General features: G+C 39.5%; 1 protein-coding gene across 3 annotated transcripts in view; it reads right to left on the bottom strand.

The window, feature by feature from the left end:
- psmc5 (proteasome 26S subunit, ATPase 5) overlaps positions 1-22,342 on the bottom strand; it is a 38,205-nt gene that overhangs the window by 1,447 nt on the left and 14,416 nt on the right. For all 3 annotated transcript variants that reach the window (XM_072561688.1, XM_072561690.1, XM_072561687.1), the window contains 8 exons: positions 21,741-21,810; positions 20,890-20,987; positions 16,812-16,868; positions 14,382-14,612; positions 7,121-7,247; positions 1,746-1,936; positions 1,186-1,284; positions 360-470 (listed from right to left, as the gene is read on the bottom strand). In XM_072561688.1, the coding sequence (XP_072417789.1) occupies positions 360-470; positions 1,186-1,284; positions 1,746-1,936; positions 7,121-7,247; positions 14,382-14,612; positions 16,812-16,868; positions 20,890-20,987; positions 21,741-21,810 (984 nt within the window). The remainder of the gene's footprint in view (positions 1-359; positions 471-1,185; positions 1,285-1,745; positions 1,937-7,120; positions 7,248-14,381; positions 14,613-16,811; positions 16,869-20,889; positions 20,988-21,740; positions 21,811-22,342) is intronic.

Below are 22,342 nucleotides of genomic sequence, written 5' to 3'. Positions count from 1 at the left end.
AGATACTGCAGATATGAGGTCACAGTGATGCTGACGTAATACATAATTTGTACAGTGCATTGTATTGAAAAAGTTTAATCACTACAGTGGAGCTATAACTGAACATTACTGATCTACCATCAAGTTGCAAATTAACAAGTGTGCAGTGAGTTAAACATTTTAATGAAGAACTTTGAAAGTGGAAATATCTAAATTTACAACACCTTTCTGCTTCTTGATTGGATTAGATTCAAGTCTTAGGAAATACTATTGCTGATTACAATGTATAGGATTTACCAATACAGCCAGATTTTAGATGAAAAAAGGTCATGGGCTGGCACTAGAGCACATACCAGAATTATGCCTAGACAACATCTCACCTTAACCTCTGCACCTGATGCCCCTGGCATCAACTCAGCAATCTTGCGCAGATTGATACCACGTGTTAAGTTCATCTTACGAGAATGAATCTTCAGAATGTCAAGACGAGCCTAAGGAGGGGGTCAGCAAGCAAAAACAAGACTTCCGCTCGTCAAAGCAGTTCAAGTGTGCGCATGTTATTGAAATATGTGTTCACAATCAAACAGATTGCTTCTCTCAAAAGCCAGTCAATTGTATTAAATGGACATCAAAGCAGAATCTAGATTCACTTGGTTTGGAAGAGAAATATTATCAGTACCCAGCCATGTAGATTTTCATAAAGTCATTGTAAATCAAAGTGCCATGCTTAACTAAAAGCTGGTGTTATGGCAGCAAAAGAAAAAAAACTGCTTTAGAAACTAAGAGTAGCACCCTTTTAATTAAATACTTCTAAGCAATAAAGAAACTATTCAAGTTTCTTTAAATAGGCACAGAGCTCCCATTTCCAGTTATGGTTCATAAAGATGGCTAGAAAATTTAGTTTTACCTTGATGACATTCATCTTTCTAACATTTAGGCACTCAACACAAAAATCAGAAACAGAGTACAATCCCAGGATACCATCTGCAACAAATTAGTAGAGTAGGGCCAAAACAGATGCAGAGTTTCCATTTACAGACACCAATGTTGAATTATTGGCAAACAGAAAATGCAGATGTCTTTCCAAAGAATGTCACTTTCTGACTAAACACTGATGGTACAAAGCAAGTTTAATTTTCTTTGTGAAATAACATCTCAAGAGCATCATTCTGGTCATCCACATGCATGATACCATTCCAAACTCACCTCTTCGTTTGGAGGAGGGAATTCAATTTTCCGATCAATTCGTCCCGGCCGCAGCAAAGCAGGATCCAGAATGTCAATTCTGTTAGTTGCCATAATTACCTGTGCCAAACATGGAAACAGCTGCAATCAGTAATGTGCAGGACAAATATAATTTAGATTCTGTTCAGGACCCATACAGATTATTTTCATTTTTCTCTGGCCGGCCATTGACAACATGTTTATTCCTCAAGCCCTTTGTGCAATTAGAGATTTTGCCTCTCATTGCCAAGATAAATGCCAGGAACTACTATTCAGCTGGGGCTCCTCTATGCACAAAGGGATGTATTTCTCCACATAAATAATCATGGCCTGATGCACAGGAGGCAATTTCCAATTAACAAATTCTAGACATTCAATTACTTCTAGCAGTACAGAAGTATTAAGGAAGAGAAGCTCACCTACAGAAAAAGATTCCAAATATTTTTACCCTCTCTTCCTTTCCAGCAGTTAAGCAACCATATTTTGGTGCACACTGTTAGTTCGTGCAAACGAGAGAAACACTTAGCAAAGTTAAACCATACCTTAATATTCTTAGTGGCCTCAAATCCATCAAGCTGATTGAGAAGTTCCAACATCGTGCGCTGCACTTCACTGTCACCACCCGAACCTCCTTCCAATCGCGAAGAGCCAATAGAATCAATTTCATCCATAAAAATAATAGATGGAGCATGCTCTCTCGCCATTACAAACAGCTCACGTACCATACGAGCACCTGCAAAATACATTTAAAATTTCTTGTTAAACCATTACAGTGTGTATCGATCTGAATTGCAAATTCTTGTATGCAGGTAGGTCATCAATGTTTCAACAAAAATGCATACATAAACACTGATATTAAATTATTGCCTAAGCCTGCACTAATGTAAAAGTTATTGACAATTCATTGAAGTTTTGTGAACAGCATGTATTATCTTGCCCAATTTCTAACACTACAGAAAAAAGGTGCATTAAATTATTCCACATCTATTCTAAACTAAAATTAACTTCACATTTCAAGAGATCAGAATAGACAGTATTACTCCATGGCTCAGGAGGCAATTGCAACACACTCATGGGGGTCACTTCAAATCAGGGTGGTAGCAAATTTTAACTGAATGAGTTCAAGACTACCAAAAGTTCAAAGAGTCCAAGATGGTTTTTCTCCATTTATACTTGTTCATTTGCCAGCATACAATTTCTATTGCTGAATTCCAGAATATCTCCTACAATAATAGTTCCTTTGGTCAGCTGTCACACTGGTTGGCACATCTGCAGGGCATTAGTAAGAAGTCTTCTGATATTTACAAGGAGTCACCAGCATTAGAGATATGAGGAGATCTCAGGAAAAGCGGCGATATGCGACCACATTGGCATCAGTATCGCCCACACTCGGGGAATAAAAAGTGGGAAAGATGATCAGGAATTTTAACTGGTAATCAATATCCAGTGAAACCCACTGAAAATACTGGTGTTAGAATATCAGATGAAGAAATCCGGGTTGACAGACATCTTTTCTTTGTTTCACAGTTGAGTAGCCTATCATGCAATATATGGGCAGACATATGAACAACGACCATCTGAACATAGTAACAATGAATGTGAATCTCAATTTGTATCAGTTTAAATAAAACAAGAAAGAAAAAAATGAAAAGGAAGTTAGACTACATGTCACTCCCAAACATCTTATACAATCAGAGATCAGCTAACATGTTAGATCTGCACTGATCTCAGCCAGACCTCAAGAGGATGCAACTAACCTCTACAATCCAACACAGTGTGACAGGGGCAGGGTTTGGAACAGGCCAGCCTGAATCCCTATTGAATTACTTTACTGGAAAACACTAATGTGAATGTTGTGAGTACAGGATCCAACTTTTGTTTAGAGACACGTTTGGGCATCGTCAGGACACACATCAAAAAAATATGATTTGGAGATGCCGGTGTTGGACTGGGGTGTACAAAGTTAAAAAATCACACAACACCAGGTTATAGTACAACAAGTTTAATTGGAAGCACACTAGCTTTCGGAGCAACGGTCCTTCATCAGGTGATTGTGGAGGGTTCGTCGTAACACAGAATTTATAGCAAAAATTTGCAGTGTGATGTAATTGAAATTATACATTGAAAAATTGATTGTTAAGTCTTTCATCTGTTAGTTTCACTTCTTTCATGTGTAAATCACAAAACCCTCTCTTAAAGTTGCATTCTCGGGTTAGCTGTTAACAATGGTGATAGCAAGACAATATGTTGAAGCTGTTAGTCCCCTGTGTTCTCTCTCTAACCTGATGTTTAGATTGATTCAAATCTAAAAAGCGAGATAACAGAGTTTTACATAAATTCATGCAGTTTTTGAGCTCAGAGTTCTATATGAATGTATGCAGTTTTTGAGCAAAGTGCAATGTAACGCTGCAAGTACAAATTCACCACACAAAATATATGTGTGCATGTGGGTCTTTGTCTGTCTGGGGTGGGGGTTGTGAGTGTGAGAATGTGTGTGTGTGTGTGTGTGTGTGTGTGTGGGGTGAGTGCAGAGTGTCTTAAGTCTGTGAGGGGGTGCATGTGAGAGAGAGAGAGAGAGAGAGAGAGAGGGAGAGAGAGAGGGAGTGAGTGAGAGAGAGTGAGTGTGAGAGAGTGAGTGTGTGAGAGAGAGAGTGAGTGAGTGAGTGTGAGAGAGTGAGTGAGTGAGTGAGGTGAGTGAGCGAGCGAGCATGTAGTGCAATACAATAGTGATCACCTGTAATGTGACATGAGCCCTCCCTATGAGTACCGAATTTAGCTATCAGCCTCTGCTCGGCCACTTTCCTCTGCCAAAGTCCCGAAGTCCACCTTGGAGGATGGTCACCTGAAGGTCCGAGGCCGAATGTCCTGGACCACTGAAGTGTTCCCCAACTGGGAGGGAACCCTCCTGTCTGTTGATTGTTGTGCGGTGCCCATTCATCCGTTGTTGTAGCCTTTGCTCGGTTTCCCCAATGTACCATGCCTCCAGGCATCCTTGTCTGCAAAGTATAAGATAGACAATGCTGGCTGAGTCACATGAGTACCTGCCATCTATAAGGTGGTAGGTGTTCCCACGCGTAATAGTGGTATCTATGTCCACAATCTGACACATCTTGCAGCGTCCACCGTGACAGGGTTGTATGGAGTTGTCCTGAGAGCCGGGCAGTTTGCTACGAACAATGATCTGTTTGAGGTTTGGCAGTTGTTTAAAAAGGTAAGTAGTGGAGGTGTGGGGAAGGTCTTGGTGAGGTGCTCATCCTCATTGATAACGTGTTGCAGGTCACGAAGAACATGGCGTAGTTTTTCAGCCCCTGGGAAGTACTGAACAACGAAGGGTACCCTGTCAGTTGCAGCATGTGTCTGTCTCCTGAGGAGGTCATTACGGTTCCTTGCTGTGGCACGTCGGAACTGGCGGTCAATAAGTTGTGCATCGGACCCCGTTCTAGTGAGGGCATCCTTGAGTACTTCCAGGTGTCCGTCACGTTCCACCTCATCTGAGCAGATCCGGTGTATGCGTAGGGCTTGGAAGCTGGAGAAGTGTAGCATTGCTGAACAATGTTACACTTCTCCAGCTTCCACTCAAAACATATTAAAACAGCCATTCCCTATGGACAAGCCCTACGCATACACCGGATCTGCTCAGATGAGGTGGAACGTGACGGACACCTGGAAGTACTCAAGGATGCCCTCACAAGAACGGGGTACGATGCACAACTTATTGACCGCCAGTTCCGACGTGCCACAGCAAGGAACCATAATTACCTCCTCAGGAGACAGACACATGCTGCAACTGACAGGGTACCCTTCGTTGTTCAGTACTTCCTAGGGGCTGAAAAATTACGCCACGTTCTTCGTGACCTGCAACACATGATCAATGAGGATGACCACCTCACCAAGACCTTCCCCACACCTCCACTACTTACCTTTTAAACAACCGCCAAATCTCAAACAGATCATTGTTCGTAGCAAACTGCCCGGCTCTCAGGACAACTCCATACAACCCGGTCACGGTGGACGCTGCTAGACGTGTCAGATTGTGGACATAGATACCACTATTACGCGTGGGAACACCTACCACCTTATAGATGGCAGGTACTCATGTGACTCAGCCAACATTGTCTATCTTATACATTGCAGACAAGGATGCCTGGAGGCATGGTACATTGGGGAAACCGAGCAAAGGCTACGACAACAATCAACAGACAGGAGGGTTCCCTCCCAGTTGGGGAACACTTCGGTGGTCCAGGACATTCGGCCTCGGACCTTCAGGTGACCATCCTCCAAGGTGGACTTCGGGACCTTTGGCAGAGGAAAGTGGCCGAGCAGAGGCTGATAGCTAAGTTCGGTACCCATCGGGAGGGCCTCAACCGGGACCTTGGGTTCATGTCACATTACAGGTGATCACCATTGCACTACACATACACACAAATACAGATATTCCTACACACACACACACACACACACACACACACGGACACAGGTACACACAGACACGCACACATGCACCCCCTCACAGACTTAAGACACTCTGCACTCTCCACACACACACACACTTTCTCACACTCACAACCCCCACCCCAGACAGACAGACAAAGACCCACATGCACACACATATTTTGTGGGGTGAATTTGTAATTCCAGAGTTACATTGCACTTTGCTCAAAAACTGCATGAATTTATGTAAAACTCTGTTATCTCACTTTTTAGATTAGAATCAATCTAAGCATCAGGTCATTGAGAGAGAACACAGGGGGCTAACACCTTCAACATATTGTCTGACTATCACCATTGTTAACAGCTAGCCCGAGAATACAACTTTAAAAGAGAGTGTTTTGTGATTTACACATGAAAGTGAAACAATCACTGTATTCTATTAGATGAAAGGCTTAACAGACAATCAATTTTTCAATGTATAATTTCAGTTACATCACTGCAAATTTTTCCTCTAAATTGTGTTACAATTGAGCCCTCCACAATCACCTGATGAAGGAGCGTCGCCCCGAAAGCTAGTGTGCTTCCAATTAAACCTGTTGGACTATAACTTGGTGTTGTGTGATTTTTAACATCAAAAAAAAGGCAGTTTAATGAGAATCCAGATGACTGCCAACAGAACGATGCCCAGGTATAAATAATTAACTAAATTCAAAGAAAAGAACAACTGAAAAGGAGTTCGACAGTGGGGGTGAGGGGTGGGGGTGGGGGTGGGGATGGGGATGGGGATGGGGATGGGGATGGGGATGGGGATGGGGATGGGGATGGGGATGGGGATGGGGATGGGGATGGGGATGGGGATGGGGATGGGGATGGGGATGGGGATGGGGATGGGGATGGGGATGGGGATGGGGATGGGGATGGGGATGGGGATGGGGATGGGGGATGGGGATGGGGATGGGGGATGGAGAAAGGCTGAGTAAATCCTGTTAGTCACATTACATACGTATCTTTATTGTTTGGCTGTGGAACTCACCAAAATTCCTTTGATAGCATAATCCAAACCGGCAACCTTTACCATTTAGGAGTGCCAAGGTTAACAGATATATGGATACACCAATACCTGCAAGTTCCTCCCCAAACCCCACAGTACCCTGACTTGCAACTATACAGTTGGTCTTTCACGACCACAAAAGGTTAAAATCCTTGAACTCCCTTCCTGACAGTCCATTGACTGCAATGGCTCAAGTAGCAGATCACCACTATCTTGTTAAAAGCAATTAGGAAGGGCAATAAATGCTGGCCTAGACAGCAATGCCTAGAAGCAAACAAAAAAAATAAAATTTGAAACAGACAAGTCAAAAGGTTCAGAGTTGAATCCAACACCATGACTTGTTCATTTAACCAAAGTTGACATTATGTGAGAAAGCACTACATTAGCGATGCCATTCTTCAGAGGAAACATTAAACAGAGGTCTTGAGCACATACCCTCGCCAATGAATTTCTGTACAAGTTCAGAGCCAGAAACGCGGATGAAAGTGCAGTCAGTGTGATGGGCCACAGCTCTTGCTAACAATGTTTTCCCAGTGCCTGGAGGTCCATAAAGCAGCACACCCTAAAAAACAGTTAAAAATAGATGAGATCTAATGTCTAGTAAAACCCTGCACAAACGAGCCTTAGATTATTTGGCTTTAACCAGAATGAATTCAGCGGAGTATCTGAAGCTAAACTCAGTCACACAAAGGATTCCTGTTAAAGTTGCAACAAAAACACGCTCATAAGACTTTCTAGAACCTTTTGTAACTGAGGAATTCAATTACAACTTTTTGTTTCACCCAAATAACTTCCCTGGATGTATTCCCAGGACTATCCTCCCCAAGTACAGCAGTAATGCTATCCCTCATCAAAAAGGCTATTCCCCCCTCCTCTCTTGCCCTCCTTTCCATCTTTTCTATAGCATTTGTATCCTGGAACATTAAGCTGCCAGCCCTGTCCATCCCCGAGCCACATCTCTGTAATTGTTATGATATCCCAGTTTTATGTTCCTAACCATGCCCAGTCTATCTGCCTTCCTTGTTCGGCCTCCTGCATTGAAATAAATGCAGTTTAATCAGTCCTACCTTGATCTCTGCTTTATTCCTGCCTGCCCTGACTGTTCGACTCATTCCTTTTCGCAACTGTACTAGTCTCAGATTGATCTCTTTCCTCACTCTCTCCTTGGGTCCCACACCCCACTTTATTAGTTTAAATCCTCCCGTGCAGCTCTAGCAAATCTCCCTGCCAATATATCAGTCCCCTTCCAATTCATGTTACTTCTACCTCAGAAGAGATTCCAATGATTCAAGAATGTAAACCCTTCTCCCTGCACCAGCTCCTCAGACACACATTCATGTGCTCTATCCTCCAACTCCTACTAGCTCATAGCACCAGGAGTAATCCAGAAAACACTACAGTCAAGGACCTCCTTTTTAAATTCCTGCCTGACTTTCTATATTGTCCCTTCAGAATCTCATTCTTTCCCCATCCTATACTGTTTGTTCCAAATGCGTACAATAACCTCCTGCTGGTCCCTCTCCCGTATAAGAACATCCTGTACCCTCTCAGAGATTTCCTTGATCCTGGCACCAGGAAGGTGACACCATTCTGATTTTTCGCTGCTGGCCGTAGAAAAGTCTGTCTGTGCCTCTGACTAGAGAGAGTCCCCTATCACAAATCAATTACTTGGAATCAGACTTTTGCCTTACAACATTAGAGCCAGTCTCAATCCAATTTGGCTGTTTGTGTTGTACTTTCGGGGGAATGTATCACCCTCTACATTTTCCAAAACTGAATACATGTTTGAGATAGGGATAGCCATACGAGACTTGTTCACTATCTGCCTACCCCTCCTACCTTTCCTTGAGTTAATCCATCTACCTGATGGTATCTGTGGCTTTTCTCCCTTCTTATAACTACCATCCATCACACCCCCAGTTCTTATAAATTCCTCATTGTCTCGAACTGCCAGTCCAACCAATCCATGTGATCTGATAGGATTCACAACCAAAGACATTTTCTGCAGACATTATCATCAGTAACATAGAAAGCTCTCCCTAAAACTTCCACATCTGACAGGAAGAGCACATCCCTCTACTAAAGGCCACTTTTGCTCCTTCACAGAAAATAGCATGTCTTATTGCTCTTAACAAAATGCTCTTAGCCGCCACCAGATCAGTCACAGAACATGCATTCTCTTGCCAGTGAAATTAGATTTGAAGTTGTGCAAAATACTAAGAGGCACAAAGTTGAAATAAACACTCCATTCCATTCACAGCAACATATTGTAAAAGCCCTATAAATGAACCTTATTGGACAGGAAGTGATTGTGCTCTGCAGTGGGCCAGGAAAACAGCTACAGACCAAGAAAGCAAGTCACCAAGGAAATGTGCAAAAACAAGAGAGTATCTTTACCATGGCATTCCAGCAAGCAGCCTGTAATTTAACCTTGAAAACACAATTTCTGGCTTGGCAATAGCATTTTTTTTAAGCTTATTTAGCAGAGAAGTGTTGTGTTTGAAAATAGTCTCCAAAACCAAGCAGTTTTTGGCTCCCAGTCTTCATTTAAAGTAATTTACTTCAGCTGTAATAAACACACATTGTAAAATGTGTAAATAAGAGAAATTTAACAACTGCTTTCACCTTCATGAACTTCTGTCTCAATCTAACCTAATTGCCAAGAGGGTAGTTTATTAAAATGGAAAGATTTTCAAAGTGTTCTATTCTGAAAATTTATTTTCTTAAGAAATGCATAGGATGTGAACACAGCATTTGTTGCTATCCCAAACTGCTCTCAATCTTAGTAGCTCGCTAAGGCATTTCAAAGGGCTCAGCCACATTCATCTCTGTGAAGCTTATATTTATTTTCAAACCTTTTGAATAAAATGAGTGAAAAGTTGGACATGACTACAGCAAGAACTGAACTGAACATTTCCATAAATATCAGGTACACAGTGGGCTTGAACACCAAGTACTTGGATCCAGTACAGATCAGTTGCCAGCCAGCACCTTTCACAGACTTCTTTTTTCTCTGAAATAACAATCTGAACTGCTTTCTTTACTGAGGAACAGGTCATGGAGGAAAAAGAAAATCAGTAAAAGCAAGTAACACATTTTTAAAACTGAAATTCTATCATCTGGGAGTAATAGGGATATTAAAATTGATTGAAAGGACAGAATACCTTGAGTGATTATTTTCTAAACTTGGTTCCAAAGCACTAAAATTAACTGTGCAAAACAATAAGTATCTCAGTAATTACTTGCACTTCTGCAAGATTTTAAAATATGAAATGAGAAAGACATTAATGACTATATTCTTCTGTAATTTTTCTACATCTGTTTCTCCTTCTGGAAAGGATTACTGCACATTTAAAAATGTATCAGATAATAACACTCTTCACTCAAAAGCAATAAACAAACATATTGCCGCAGTGCTGGAAATCCAGAACTACAAGTCACAACATAAGAGTTTTAATTCAATTGGATATCAGATATCAATTTTTAAAAATAGCACTGGAAATTAAACCATGTACTCACTCCCAACCTACACATTAAGTATGAATAGCTTATTACATCTTCAACAGAGTTCCAATCAGCATGATTTGTACAGTACTGGAGCAGTATAATTTATTAGGCAAGAAATGTGTTCAAATAATCCACTATGAATTACATCATACTCTGCTTCTCCACAAAAGCAGAATCTATGAGTAAACCCCCACCAGCACCAGGCTCTACAGCATTAACTTTACATACACACACTGACATGCAATAGGAATAGATGCAGACCATTCAGCCCCTTGAGCTAACAAACGCATTCAGTAAAATCATGCCCGGTTGGTTTGTATTTCAAATTCCACATTTCCTTGTCAGCTGTGCAGCTGGTGGGAACCTCCATACTGACATGCCAATAGATGGCTTCCACTTGCAGAAGGACCTCCCAGGTCCGTGCAGCAGCAAAACAAATTTATGGGGAAATGTTGTTCCCATGTATCCCTGATAACCATAGATTCTCTTAGCTAAAAAGAATCTACCTTCTTCAATCTTAAAAGTATTTAGTGAACACACCTCCACTACCTATTGAGGGAAAGTTCCAAACTCTCACAACCCTCACTTTCACCAAGAGAAAGAAAAACAAACACAAACATCGGTACAACACTGGCAAATGGGAAAGGAAAATAAAGAACAAAACATTTTAGCATAAACTCATCAATTAGAGAGGCTCTTGGAAAACAGTGCAGGATCTATTGGAATTCTTTGAGGATGTAACTAGTAAAGGGAAGCCAATAGATGTGGTTTATTTGGACTTTCAGAAGGTTTTTGAAAAAGTGCCATGTAAGAAATTAATATTTATATTAAAGTGCATAGGAATTTGAGAGGGGGGGGGCTAACATATTAAAATGGATAGAAAATTGGTTGGCAGGCAGGAATTAAAAAAAAGAATAAATGGGTCTTTTTCTGAACGGCAGGCAATTAGAGGGGTACTGTCGGGATTAATGTTAGGATCTCAGCTATTCACAACATATATTAATGATTTGGTTGAGGCAACTAAATGTATTATCTCCAAACATGTAAACAACACAAAGCTGGGTGAGGGGGTGAGCTGTGAGGAAGATGCAAAAACATGATTTAACCTTCAAATTAAAGTGTTTCACTAATTTGTTAGAGCTCTTTGAAGATATAACAAGGAAAAACAAAAATGGTCCTGCAGTTGTAGTGTATCTAGACTGCCAGAACATATTTAGTAAAGGTTTTGCACATAAGGTTAAGATCACATTGGGGATTTGGACAATTTATTAACTTGGCTAGAAGACTGGCTAACTAAAAAAAGCAGAGAGTCAGAATTAATAGATCTTTTCTTGGTCGATATCTCAGTAGCGATGCATATTCCTCTCTCTCTCAATGTAATGAAACTGGAGATCCCCCAACACTAGTTGCTGAAGGTATCTAAATGGAGAGAAATTTTCAGAGTGCTTCAGTATACAGAGATCCGTGTCTTTGTGCATGAATCATAGAAAACTAGCTTGTAGGTACACCAGGTAATAAGGAAGGCACGTGGAATTTTAACATTTATTGTTAAGGGAATGGAATATAAAAGTTGGGAGATGTTGCTGCAACTACATTAGGCATTAGTGAGACCCCACTTGGGGAAACATTCAGTTTTAGTCCCCTTAATCCACTAGATCGATTCCAAGGGCAAGAGGTTAGCCTTACAAAAAGAATTGAGCAGTTTAAGCTTATACTTTGCTGTTTATAAGAATGAAAGGAGATCGAATTCTGGTATATAAGATGCTCAACAGAATTGACAAAGTCGACAGAATAGATGAGTCGTCTTGTGGGGGAATCTAGAGAGGAGGTCAATTTTAAGATTGGGGTAGTAAATTTAAATCTCAGATGAGAAACTGCTTCTCTCAAAACGGACACAAATTCACTACCCCAGACTGCCGTGGATGATGGGACATTGAGCAAATTTGAGGAGGAGACGGATGGATTTTTATTTATTGAAGGATTATGGAGAATGGGCAGAAAGGTGAGATCAGCTAGGAGTATTCTGAATGGTGGAGCAGGCTGAAGGGGCTAAATACCTTAGTTCTGCTCCTTGTTTTTATGCCTTTATATCCGGACAAGCGTGAAGTTATTCATGTTGGGAGCAAAAACAGGAAGGCAGATATCTCAATAACTACACCAAAAGAGGAATATGCAATGAGATTGGACATCCTCCTGCACCAGTTGTTGTAGGTAAGCAGGCAGTTCTAGCAATAAATAACAATGGCGTTCATAGTAAAAAGATTTGAATACAGCACCAAGGATGTCTTGCTGGAAGCAGTCCTCAGTTTCTCCTAGTTGGAATTAAACAATGCCTTGGTGAGATCATACCTGGAGTATTATGCAGAGCTTTCATCTTATCTGAAGAAAAATATTCTTGCTACTTGGGGGAGTGCAGCAAACATTTACCAGTGATTCCTGGGATGGAAGGACTAATCGATGAGGAGAGGTTGAAATCGGTTAGGATTATATTTAATCAGAATTAAAGACACGAGGGGGATCTCATACAAACCTCTAAAATTCCAAAAGAACAAGACAAGTTAAATGCAGGATGGATGTCCCCAATAACCAGGAAGTCAGAAAGCGGGGGTCACAGTCTAAGGATACAGGGTAGATCATTTAGGACTGAGATGAGTAAAAACTTCTTCACCCCTGGAATTCGCTCACAGAAAGCAGTCAAGAGCAAATCATTTTATGATTTCAAGGATGTGGACCAAACTAGATAAATGGGACTAGTTCAAACTGTGAAATCTGGCCGGTATTGGCAAATTGGGCCAAAGGGCCTGTTTCCATGTTGTAGACCTCAATGATTATGAATTGGATATAGCACTTAGGGATAAAGGGATCAAAAAGGATAAAAGGGGAAAAGCGAGAACAGGCTATTGAGTTAGAAGATCTGCCATGCTCACAACAAATGAAGGAGCAGGCTTGAAGCACTGAATTTGGCCTACCCCTAATTTCTATGTTTCTTTGAAAATCCATTAAAACATTGCAACTAGATGATTTTGAAAGAGAATGACAACCAACTACCAGGTGTTTAATAAAAGTTGATGTGTTTACTCTGAATAAAATGATTCTTTAGAAATATTACATGTGTTTATTAAACTTAGTTGAAACCAGTGTGGTTATGTTTAAGAAGAGGTCAACAAGTACTCAGTTCCCATTATCAGCTGATTTACTATTCATGGATTGGAGTAACCATAGAGACAGCCTTAGACCCCATTCTTTTCCTGTTGTTTTGTCTGCCCTGCCTTGGTAAGTGAACCCAGTTCTTCGGGGGACAGAGACACATCCTGGGAGGCTCAGCTTTCCACTATTCTAATATATTGAAAACACTACCTTTATTCTGAATATACCGAAGAAACATTTTCCTCTAAAACAGCAGACTATTTCAAATATTTGCCACTCCCAGTAAAGTGAACGTTCTCAATTAACTAAAACTATTTCTCACTAATTTAAATCTTTTCATGTCTTAACTCAAAGTGGGCTCATCCTATCAATACCATACACACATTAAATGGGAAACCATTAACTCATCATCTGCTCTTGAATTCCACAATGTTTGAAATCAAAGCAAATGCCCAAGAAAGGAAGCAACTGAACAACTGGTTCAAAGCAGGTGGCATTTAAACCAAATAAATTTGTACTTATTATTATAGATACTGGTTTGACATCTATCGAAGAATAATCTAAAGGGTCGGCAAGCATTTGCACTGTTGATGACAGGCTTCCCTTCAGCCCCCAGGAAGCTAAAAAAAAAAAAAAAAGAGGCCTGCTGACATATTACATACTAAAATATTAACTTTAAACTTTCGAGGTCAAAATTGTCTACTATAAATACATGCACATAACAAAGCCAAACACGTCACTGTTTTTAAGCAGAAGCTCTATATTAAATCTTCACGACTGAAAAATGTGTTGCTGGAGAAGTGCAGCAGATCACGTCAGGCAGCATGAAAGGAGCAGGAGAATCGACGTTTCGGGCATAAGCCCTTCTTCAGGCTTCCTGCAGTCCTCACTTTCTCCTAGTCTGATCTCCAGCAACTGTAGTCCTCACTTTCTCCTATTAAATCTTCACTACACATGAAAGAATACTCTGCAAGATTATAGGTTAATTTCATAAAGGGAACAGGGATCAAAAGGGAGACGGCAAAAAAGATGACAAACTTACCTTTGGTTGTGCAATGCCAAGAGCTTCAAACAGCTCAGGATGCTTCACAGGCAGTTCAATAACCTCCTTAATCTCTTTGATCTGTTTGTCCAAGCCACCAATCATTTCATAGGTAGAATCTGGAACTTTCTCAACCATCATTAAAGATACCAGAGGGTCCACTTTGTTAGGTAAGATTTTGTGTAGCGTGTAGCTATCGTTTCTTAAAGCTACACGGCAGTTAGGAGTTACCTTTCAAAACAAAAATACTTCAGTTGTAAGCAACAGTTAAGATAAAACAACTAATCCCTGTAAATAACGTAAAGAATGTAAGGAAACAGCAAGTTCTCAAAATGAAAAAGAGATGAACACCCAAGGGAAAATATCATTTAGCAATCAATTTGCTACTATTAAATAGCTGCAGAAAATTACAGACACCTGGCCTCAAACATATATCATCCTCATTACTAAAGAAAGTAATGCACACATTTCATAAGTACAGGTAAACCTTTCTCTTTTATATTCATTCAAAGGTGCAAACATTGTCTTTATACTGCCCAAACTTATTTGTCCTCGAGAAGGTGGTGGACAGCCACCTTCCTGAAACACTGCAAACCACGTCATATCCAGTGCTACAAGAGTGCAAGTTTCAGAATCTTGTCCCAGTGACAGTAAACAAAGTCAGGATGGTAGTTAACATGGAGGAACATTTACCTTATAATAAAGAGAGGCTGGGATTTTTTTCCCCTGGAGTCTTAGGGGTGATTTGAAGACGTTCTCCTCTTTCTACCCTGCTCCTTGGATGCTGCCTGACCTGCTGTGCTTTGCCAGCACCACACTCTTGACTCTGATCTCCAGCATCTGCAGTCTTCACTTTCTCCCTGAGGGGTGACCTTGTAGAGGTTTATAAAATCACGAGGGGCATGAGATAAGGCAAAGAACCAGGGTCTTTTCCTCCAATTTTAATCATTTTAGTCTAAAACTAGGGGGCATAGGTTTAAGTGAGAGGGGAATGATGTAAAAAGGGATCTGAGGGACAACTTTTTCCACACAGAGGGTGCTGTATATACGGAAAGCGTTAACAGGAGGTAGTAGTAGAGGCAGGTACAATTATAACATTTGAGAGATATGTGGACTTGTACACTGATAGAACGGTTTAAAGGGATATGGGCCAAATGCAGACAAATGGGACAAGTTAGGAAACTTGGTGGGTATGCACAAGTTGGGCCAAAGGGCCTGTTTCCGTGCTGTATGACTATGACTTGCAGGTTGTGGCATTCCCACGGATCTTTCTAAGAGACCAAATTATTGGAAAAGGTGTTTGAGTGAAAATTGAAATGTGTGACATAATTGGGGAGGTTCATTCAGATGGTCCAGATTAGACGTTAGGTTACGCCCCAGAATTGATGATATCCACTTTGAAATATCAAAAGTTAAAATGTCAATAAAGATATACAACAATCTTTTATTCTTAGTAAGCCAAGTCTAGAAAAATAATTAGTGCTCCTATCACATCATGAATGCCAGACATTCAAAAACAAAATTCAAATCCAGTTTCTTTTACAAAGAGCAATGGACACATCATCTTGATTGCAAGGAATTTGATGCAAGACCGAAAACTTAATTAAATTAGCCAAATGGGCATACTCCACAGACCTACTGTATTCTCTGTCTTGGATGTGACTCAACCCCAAAACATCCACGTGACAATCACATTTATACTGAAAAATGCACTCTACAAATGCATCTCCCAAGTCCTGAAAGTAATCAAGGAAACTCACAATTCAAAATTAACCCAATGGAAAATCTGACATGGTTGTCTGAGTCTAAAGCAGCAATTTAGAAATTCATCCATACTCATTTAAAAGACACTGTTTTACATATACAAATTGGAATAAAAATAGTAATATGGCATTTGCAGAGTACACCAGGTTAGTAGTACAGCACGCTCATTTCGAAATAAATAAATTCAGAGCAAAAAGCTATCTAGTTAAATTCTAATGTTAGTTACAATTTTTGTCAGGATTCTACTGAAATGCAACAGAATTCTTAGCCTCATCTGAAGTAGACTAATTTTAACTTCATTTTAATTCAATGTTAAATGTGTTAGTAGCCCTTTAAAATCACTCCTTTCAGCACCCAATTTATATCCTCTATGTTCTCATGCTTCAATGAAAAAAATCAAATCTTTATAATCGAGTCTCTAGCCTTTGAATCCCCATACAATGCAAAAAGGTAGCACACCTAAAAAAAATTAAAATATGACTTGCTCGGAGTTATTCAGAAGATAATCTGTTTAAAAAAGGACTGTACATTAATCTTAAAGCACTTTCTGGTACTCAATTCACAGTCAATACAGACAATTTTTAAAAAATCAATGCTAGCATATTCGAAGACTTTTAATTTGACACAAGGTATAAAATAAATCTGCAGATGCAATCCCACACTTACATCATTAATATCAATGTTCTTGTCAACATCCACAACAAATTTTCCCTCTGGATGAACCTACAATAGAAAAAACACAAGATTAAGTTCTGTATATTCTGACTAAAAACAGTTAACAATCTTTTCATTTTTAATTCAAAAATGATGTGAAATGATCAACACTAATGTAAAACATCAAAAATAAAATCCCAAGTTTTCTCATGAATTTCGGAGCTCTAGAGAATCAATCCCATTATGAACAAACTCAAGGTATAAGTGGGCCAGAGTTGTCATACTGTAGAGAATCATCTACTTTTTACATCTGCATAGTGTTTCCCCAAAAATTTAAAAACTTGGCCGGTAGAAAAAGTGAGTGAGAACTAGTCACACCATGGCAAGGATCTGTATGATAGAGCAATACCTAGTCAATTGTACACCAAACCAATTTTTTTTCCCCCCACAGCTGTGATTCTTGCTACTTCCTCACCTATAGGCTCCAAAATCCAAAAGTTCCTCCTCCCAAAGTGTCATGCAGTTAGTTGCTGACGGATATAAACCTTGAGGACAAAGAAGAAAATTCTGCAATACGACCTCTTCAAGCTAAATTTGCTCAACTTCTTTCAAATATCATAACAATGGAGAACTCCAAATTATTAACAGATACTGAACCATTAAAAGACATTATTTTTAAGGTATTCAAGCCAAAACTTGACGAAGAGCATAAAATCAATGCTTGTGTAATCCACACAGGGATTTTAGACAGAGTTCCGATAAGGAACAATGGAATGTCACACCTGAAGTGTGTGTACGAAGAGAACTTAAGACTGAATCACTTAAAAAAAAAAGGGAGACATGCCATTCAAACAAAAAAATAAACTGAATTATGATCTTGTGCATAATGTGACCCAGAGAATGGACATTTGAGAAGAAAGAGAGAGACTGTTCTCAGCTAAATTGAGTTTTTCCCTTGCTGGAATACACAAGAAAACCTTGGTCTATCTAAAATTTGGACAAGTACATGAATAAGAAATTCTTGGAGGGATATGGGTCAACAGCAAACAGGTAGGATAGTTTAGTTTTGGGATTATGGTCGGTATGGATTGGTTGGACTAAACGGTCTGTTTCCGTGTTGTATGACTCTATGACACTGTGCTAGACAGTGAAGGTGGTAATGTGTTAGCTTGCAGTTCAGGTTCCACTGCACTAACCCACACTGTGAAAACCACAGCACAGAATCACCCTCCAGTACAGAATTAAATTGAACTTTGACAGGATGTAACTGGTAGAGTTGTTAAGGGGGAGCTAGTGGATGCAGTTTACTTGGACTTTCAGAAGGCCTCACATAAGAGATTAGAATGTAAAATTAAAGTCCACTGGATTAATGCACGTCGAGTCACATGGATACAGAACTGGCTGGCAGACAGTGAAGGAACTAAATATAACATGTCCAGGTTTGCAGACAACACAAAGCTGAGTGGGAGGCTGAGCTCTATGGAGGAAGCAGAGATACTTCGCTGTGATTCAAACAAGCTAAGTGGGCAAATGCATGGCAGATAAAGTATAATGTGGATACATGGGAAAGGGAGAGGTACAACTAAAATTTGAATGGGGTGAGAAAGGAACAAAGAATCTCAAAAACTATTTTTCAAATTTTAACCAAGCTATATAGGGTAACTTCAGGAAAATGTTCCCAATGACTAGGGAATTCAGAACCAGGGGCACAGTTTAAGAAAACAAGGTAGACCATTGAGGACAAATATCTTCACCCAATGAGGCGCCTATGGAATTCTCTACCACAGAAGGTGGTCAAGACCAAACCAGTGAATGTTTTCAAGGAGTTGAACATAGCTCTCAGGGATAAAAGGGAATTGGGAGAAAGCAGGAACAAGTTGCAGTTGGATGATCAGCCATGATCATAATGAATGGCAGCACAGCCTTAAAAAGGGCTAAATGGCTTTTGCTCCAATTTTCTAAGTGATATTCCACCATCTCACTCATCCTGAATTGTGCTTTTTCACTCTAGTGCACCAAGCAGAACTCAAATCCCCACAGTGAAGCCACCACCGATACTACCACTTTGCGGTTCACAGCAGTGCATCTTTTCCGTCAGTTGCCATGCTATTCATATCATTAACTCCACATTCAAATTTCCAATGCTCTTGACACAGTCTCCTAAATTTCACCGTAAACAAACTATAACAATATGTCCAAAACTCTGCCTCCCATATCCGGAATCCTGCTTTCTTTTACCATCATCTTGGTCAATGTTTCCCTACTTTGCCTTCCTCTACACAGGGAATTCAAGAAACTGACCTGCATTTCCTTCCATCTTCTAGTTCCTCCTCCTCCTCCTCCAACCTCATCTAGCCCTTTATGCCAGTTTATGCCTTTTAAATTTGCAGCCTTCCCTTATATCCTCTCCAATTTTTCATTATCATCATTTCACTCCATTTTGGATATTTTCATACAGCTCTCTAGCTGGCAGTCACTTTGGACACCTCCACTAAACATTTACCTCTTTAACAATGATCATTACATATCAGTCATCTTTTGGACCATAGTGGCCTGTTTCAACTCATGATCTCCTAAGCACATTTACATGAAGTAGTACTATGAAAATACAAGTTGCTATTGGTCAGTAGGATGGTATAAATGACCCTTAAATATATACTCACAAAATGATAATAAAATGTTTCAAATGCAAACCAGTTGCCTTACACTGCATGAGGCCATACATTACAGCTCCAAGCTGTATCACTTACTGCTAGGATACTATTTAAAACCACCCATCAATTATTAAAACAGAGATGAATCTTTAATAATTCCTACTCAAATACATGCCTTACATGCCGTAAGCAGCAACTTAAAAAAACTAAAGAGCAACTTGGAAGATTATAGGTATTACATTATTTGAAGCAAGGTGAGCAAGAGTGTTATTAATCAGCAGAGATACAATTCCCCTAATGAAGTCCTACCCTATTTCCATTATTTGAAAGCTTAAATATTTGATTAAGCAACCAGTCCTGTAATCTACTAACATAACTGATCATTCAGGCATTTAGGATTAAGTGTGGAATCTCATCTTCTGCAGCAGTGCCAAGAACATTATGTTCCACTAAGCAGCACACACCAGCCTCACCAGTGTTTGAAAAAGAAAATACGCAAATACAGGAAATTGATCTGCTTGAACTGTTACACGAAGACTCCATTCTCTCAGACACTGCTGCAGAAACAGTAGTCAGAGTGGTCAACAAGGATGGGGCACAGACGTCAATCTATTACGATTACTAAATGGACATGAGGACAACAAAACCTTGAGAGGAAAGCTATTCTACAACAGAAGTCATTCATGTAATTTTGATGCCTGTCATTTCTACAACAATGGCTATCTCAAGCAAGCACCCCATTAGCCTCCACTGCACCATTCAGATTCCATGCAAGATACTCCCGGAATTATATCCATTTTAATTCTGGGGTCTAAGGGTCAGTACACGGAATAGGAAATTACCTGTACTGCTCTTTTCACTCAAAGTTTGTTGTTTAAAGAAAAAATTTAAAATTATCTAAAGAAAACTTAGAAATTTGTCCCTTTGACTTTTTCAATGCTGATCAGTGATTGCAGCTGGACAGTATGTCTTCTATGTTAGATCTCGCTTTCAAACTCTACAAACTATATCAAACTCATAGTCATAGCTTATATGAACACTAAGTCAATGCTCACGCTTTCAGGTGTGACTTAGATCTTGAATCGATAACTTCAATGAAAATTAAGACATTCAAAAGACAATGCAATGCATAAATTTAATCATGCTGTGCAATATTTAAATTTTCAATTTTTAGTTTAAAATCCTCATTTTGAACGGTCAAACTCTAGACCAACAGGTATTAGGAATGTGTCATTCAGAATTGTTTTATAATCAAACATAATTATTGAAACCGGCTCCTGGGAAAAGATAACAGAGATGCTACAAAACTTATTCCGCTTATGAAAAATAAACTTGTACAGGATTCAAATTATCGGACTTAGTTCTCTATTTAGTATTGCACACGTATGCAATACATCTGTTATGGTACACACTTGCATAAGACATTGCAAAATTACCTTCACAAGCACCTTCTTCTTGTCCATTGCTCTCACCACTTCCCCTACATAAGATCCCTGCTCCTGTAACAGCTGTAGTTCTTCCCGTAGCATGCGTACTGTAAGAAACATTTACAATTACATTCATGCAAGTTTCAGTATTATTTAAGGTCAGATCATAAAATGATATCATCCCACAGACCACCCAAAAACGCTTTTCACAAAAATATATTAAATCAATCTCAGATTCAAACCAAGAAAAAAAGGACATAGTTACTCCTCCATTTCACATCATCTGAACCCAAGAAAATTATTTTTCAGGACAATCAATAAGCAAAGAAATTTATCCTTTATGCTCTCTTTTATAAAGAAAAAAATCATGACTTTTCTGAATAACTGTAGAACACATAATAGATTGCCCTATTGATCTGGTTGATTACCCACTTCAGAATTAGTGTATTCCAGTTAAACTAAAAGTCACTGAACCAAAACTAAATCCAAGATAAATACAAAAATTATCCAATTATATCAATACCCCCAGCCCCACATATATTCCTTTGGCCCGTCAGGACGACCTACATTGGAGAAGGCAACAAGTGGGTGGATGAAGTTGGGCATGAAAATTCATTTAACAGAAGTAATCAAATACGTTACACAAAATGAGTTCTACCTGCATTACATTGTCGTTTACCAAAACTAGTCGTACACTTGGTGTGATTTATAAAGTAAAGCAATAGCTAATGACAGACTTTTACTATCTGCAAATTAAGTTTTCAATTCTTTTACAGTAGTAAAAGCTTAGTTTACATATCACTGATCAGAGGTGTACCATAATCCCAATTCAACACCTTACCCACAACATATTTGATTACCTTTAGCATTGAGCTCATTTCTTTGAGCCTGCAGACGTCGAAGGTTCTGACTTTTATCATTAACTATAAGCTGTGAGAAACAGAAAGAAAATATTAACCGAGAACATTCAAGCGCAGTATTATTCATTTAGGGTGGTATCAATTCTCACACACTAGATGGAGTGCCTAAGGAATCATTAAAATATTTAACCAATTCTCAATGTAAATAAATGTATACTGCAGCACTAAAAAGGTTGATGACAACATAAAAATCCAGAGTCAGTTGGTAAATTGAAGTTATTTCATAATTTAGTTGGCAACTGATCTTGAACTTGCATGATTAAAACTGCATGACTAGACAAGCAACAAAGCTTTTTTTATTGATTTATGCTGGGTATAGTGAGGGGCTTTGCCACTGCACCTCCAAACCAAGTTAGGAGCATCCCTCTTAAAAAAAAATCCTTGTGAAGGAGCTGATGAAATTCATGTAAAATTAACATTTTCACTTCAATTAGTTCAAGCAAGAAGTTAGTTACTACATAATACAGATTAGCAATTTTCACTGTTTTGAGGTTTTGAGTTATTTATTTGAGTTGTTTCTCCAATTAAACTTCCCAGGGGTT

Source organism: Chiloscyllium punctatum, chromosome 42 (assembly GCF_047496795.1).
Source record: "Chiloscyllium punctatum isolate Juve2018m chromosome 42, sChiPun1.3, whole genome shotgun sequence".
Classification (NCBI taxonomy): Eukaryota; Metazoa; Chordata; class Chondrichthyes; order Orectolobiformes; family Hemiscylliidae; genus Chiloscyllium; species Chiloscyllium punctatum.
This window is presented reverse-complemented; position numbering and strand designations above follow the sequence as displayed.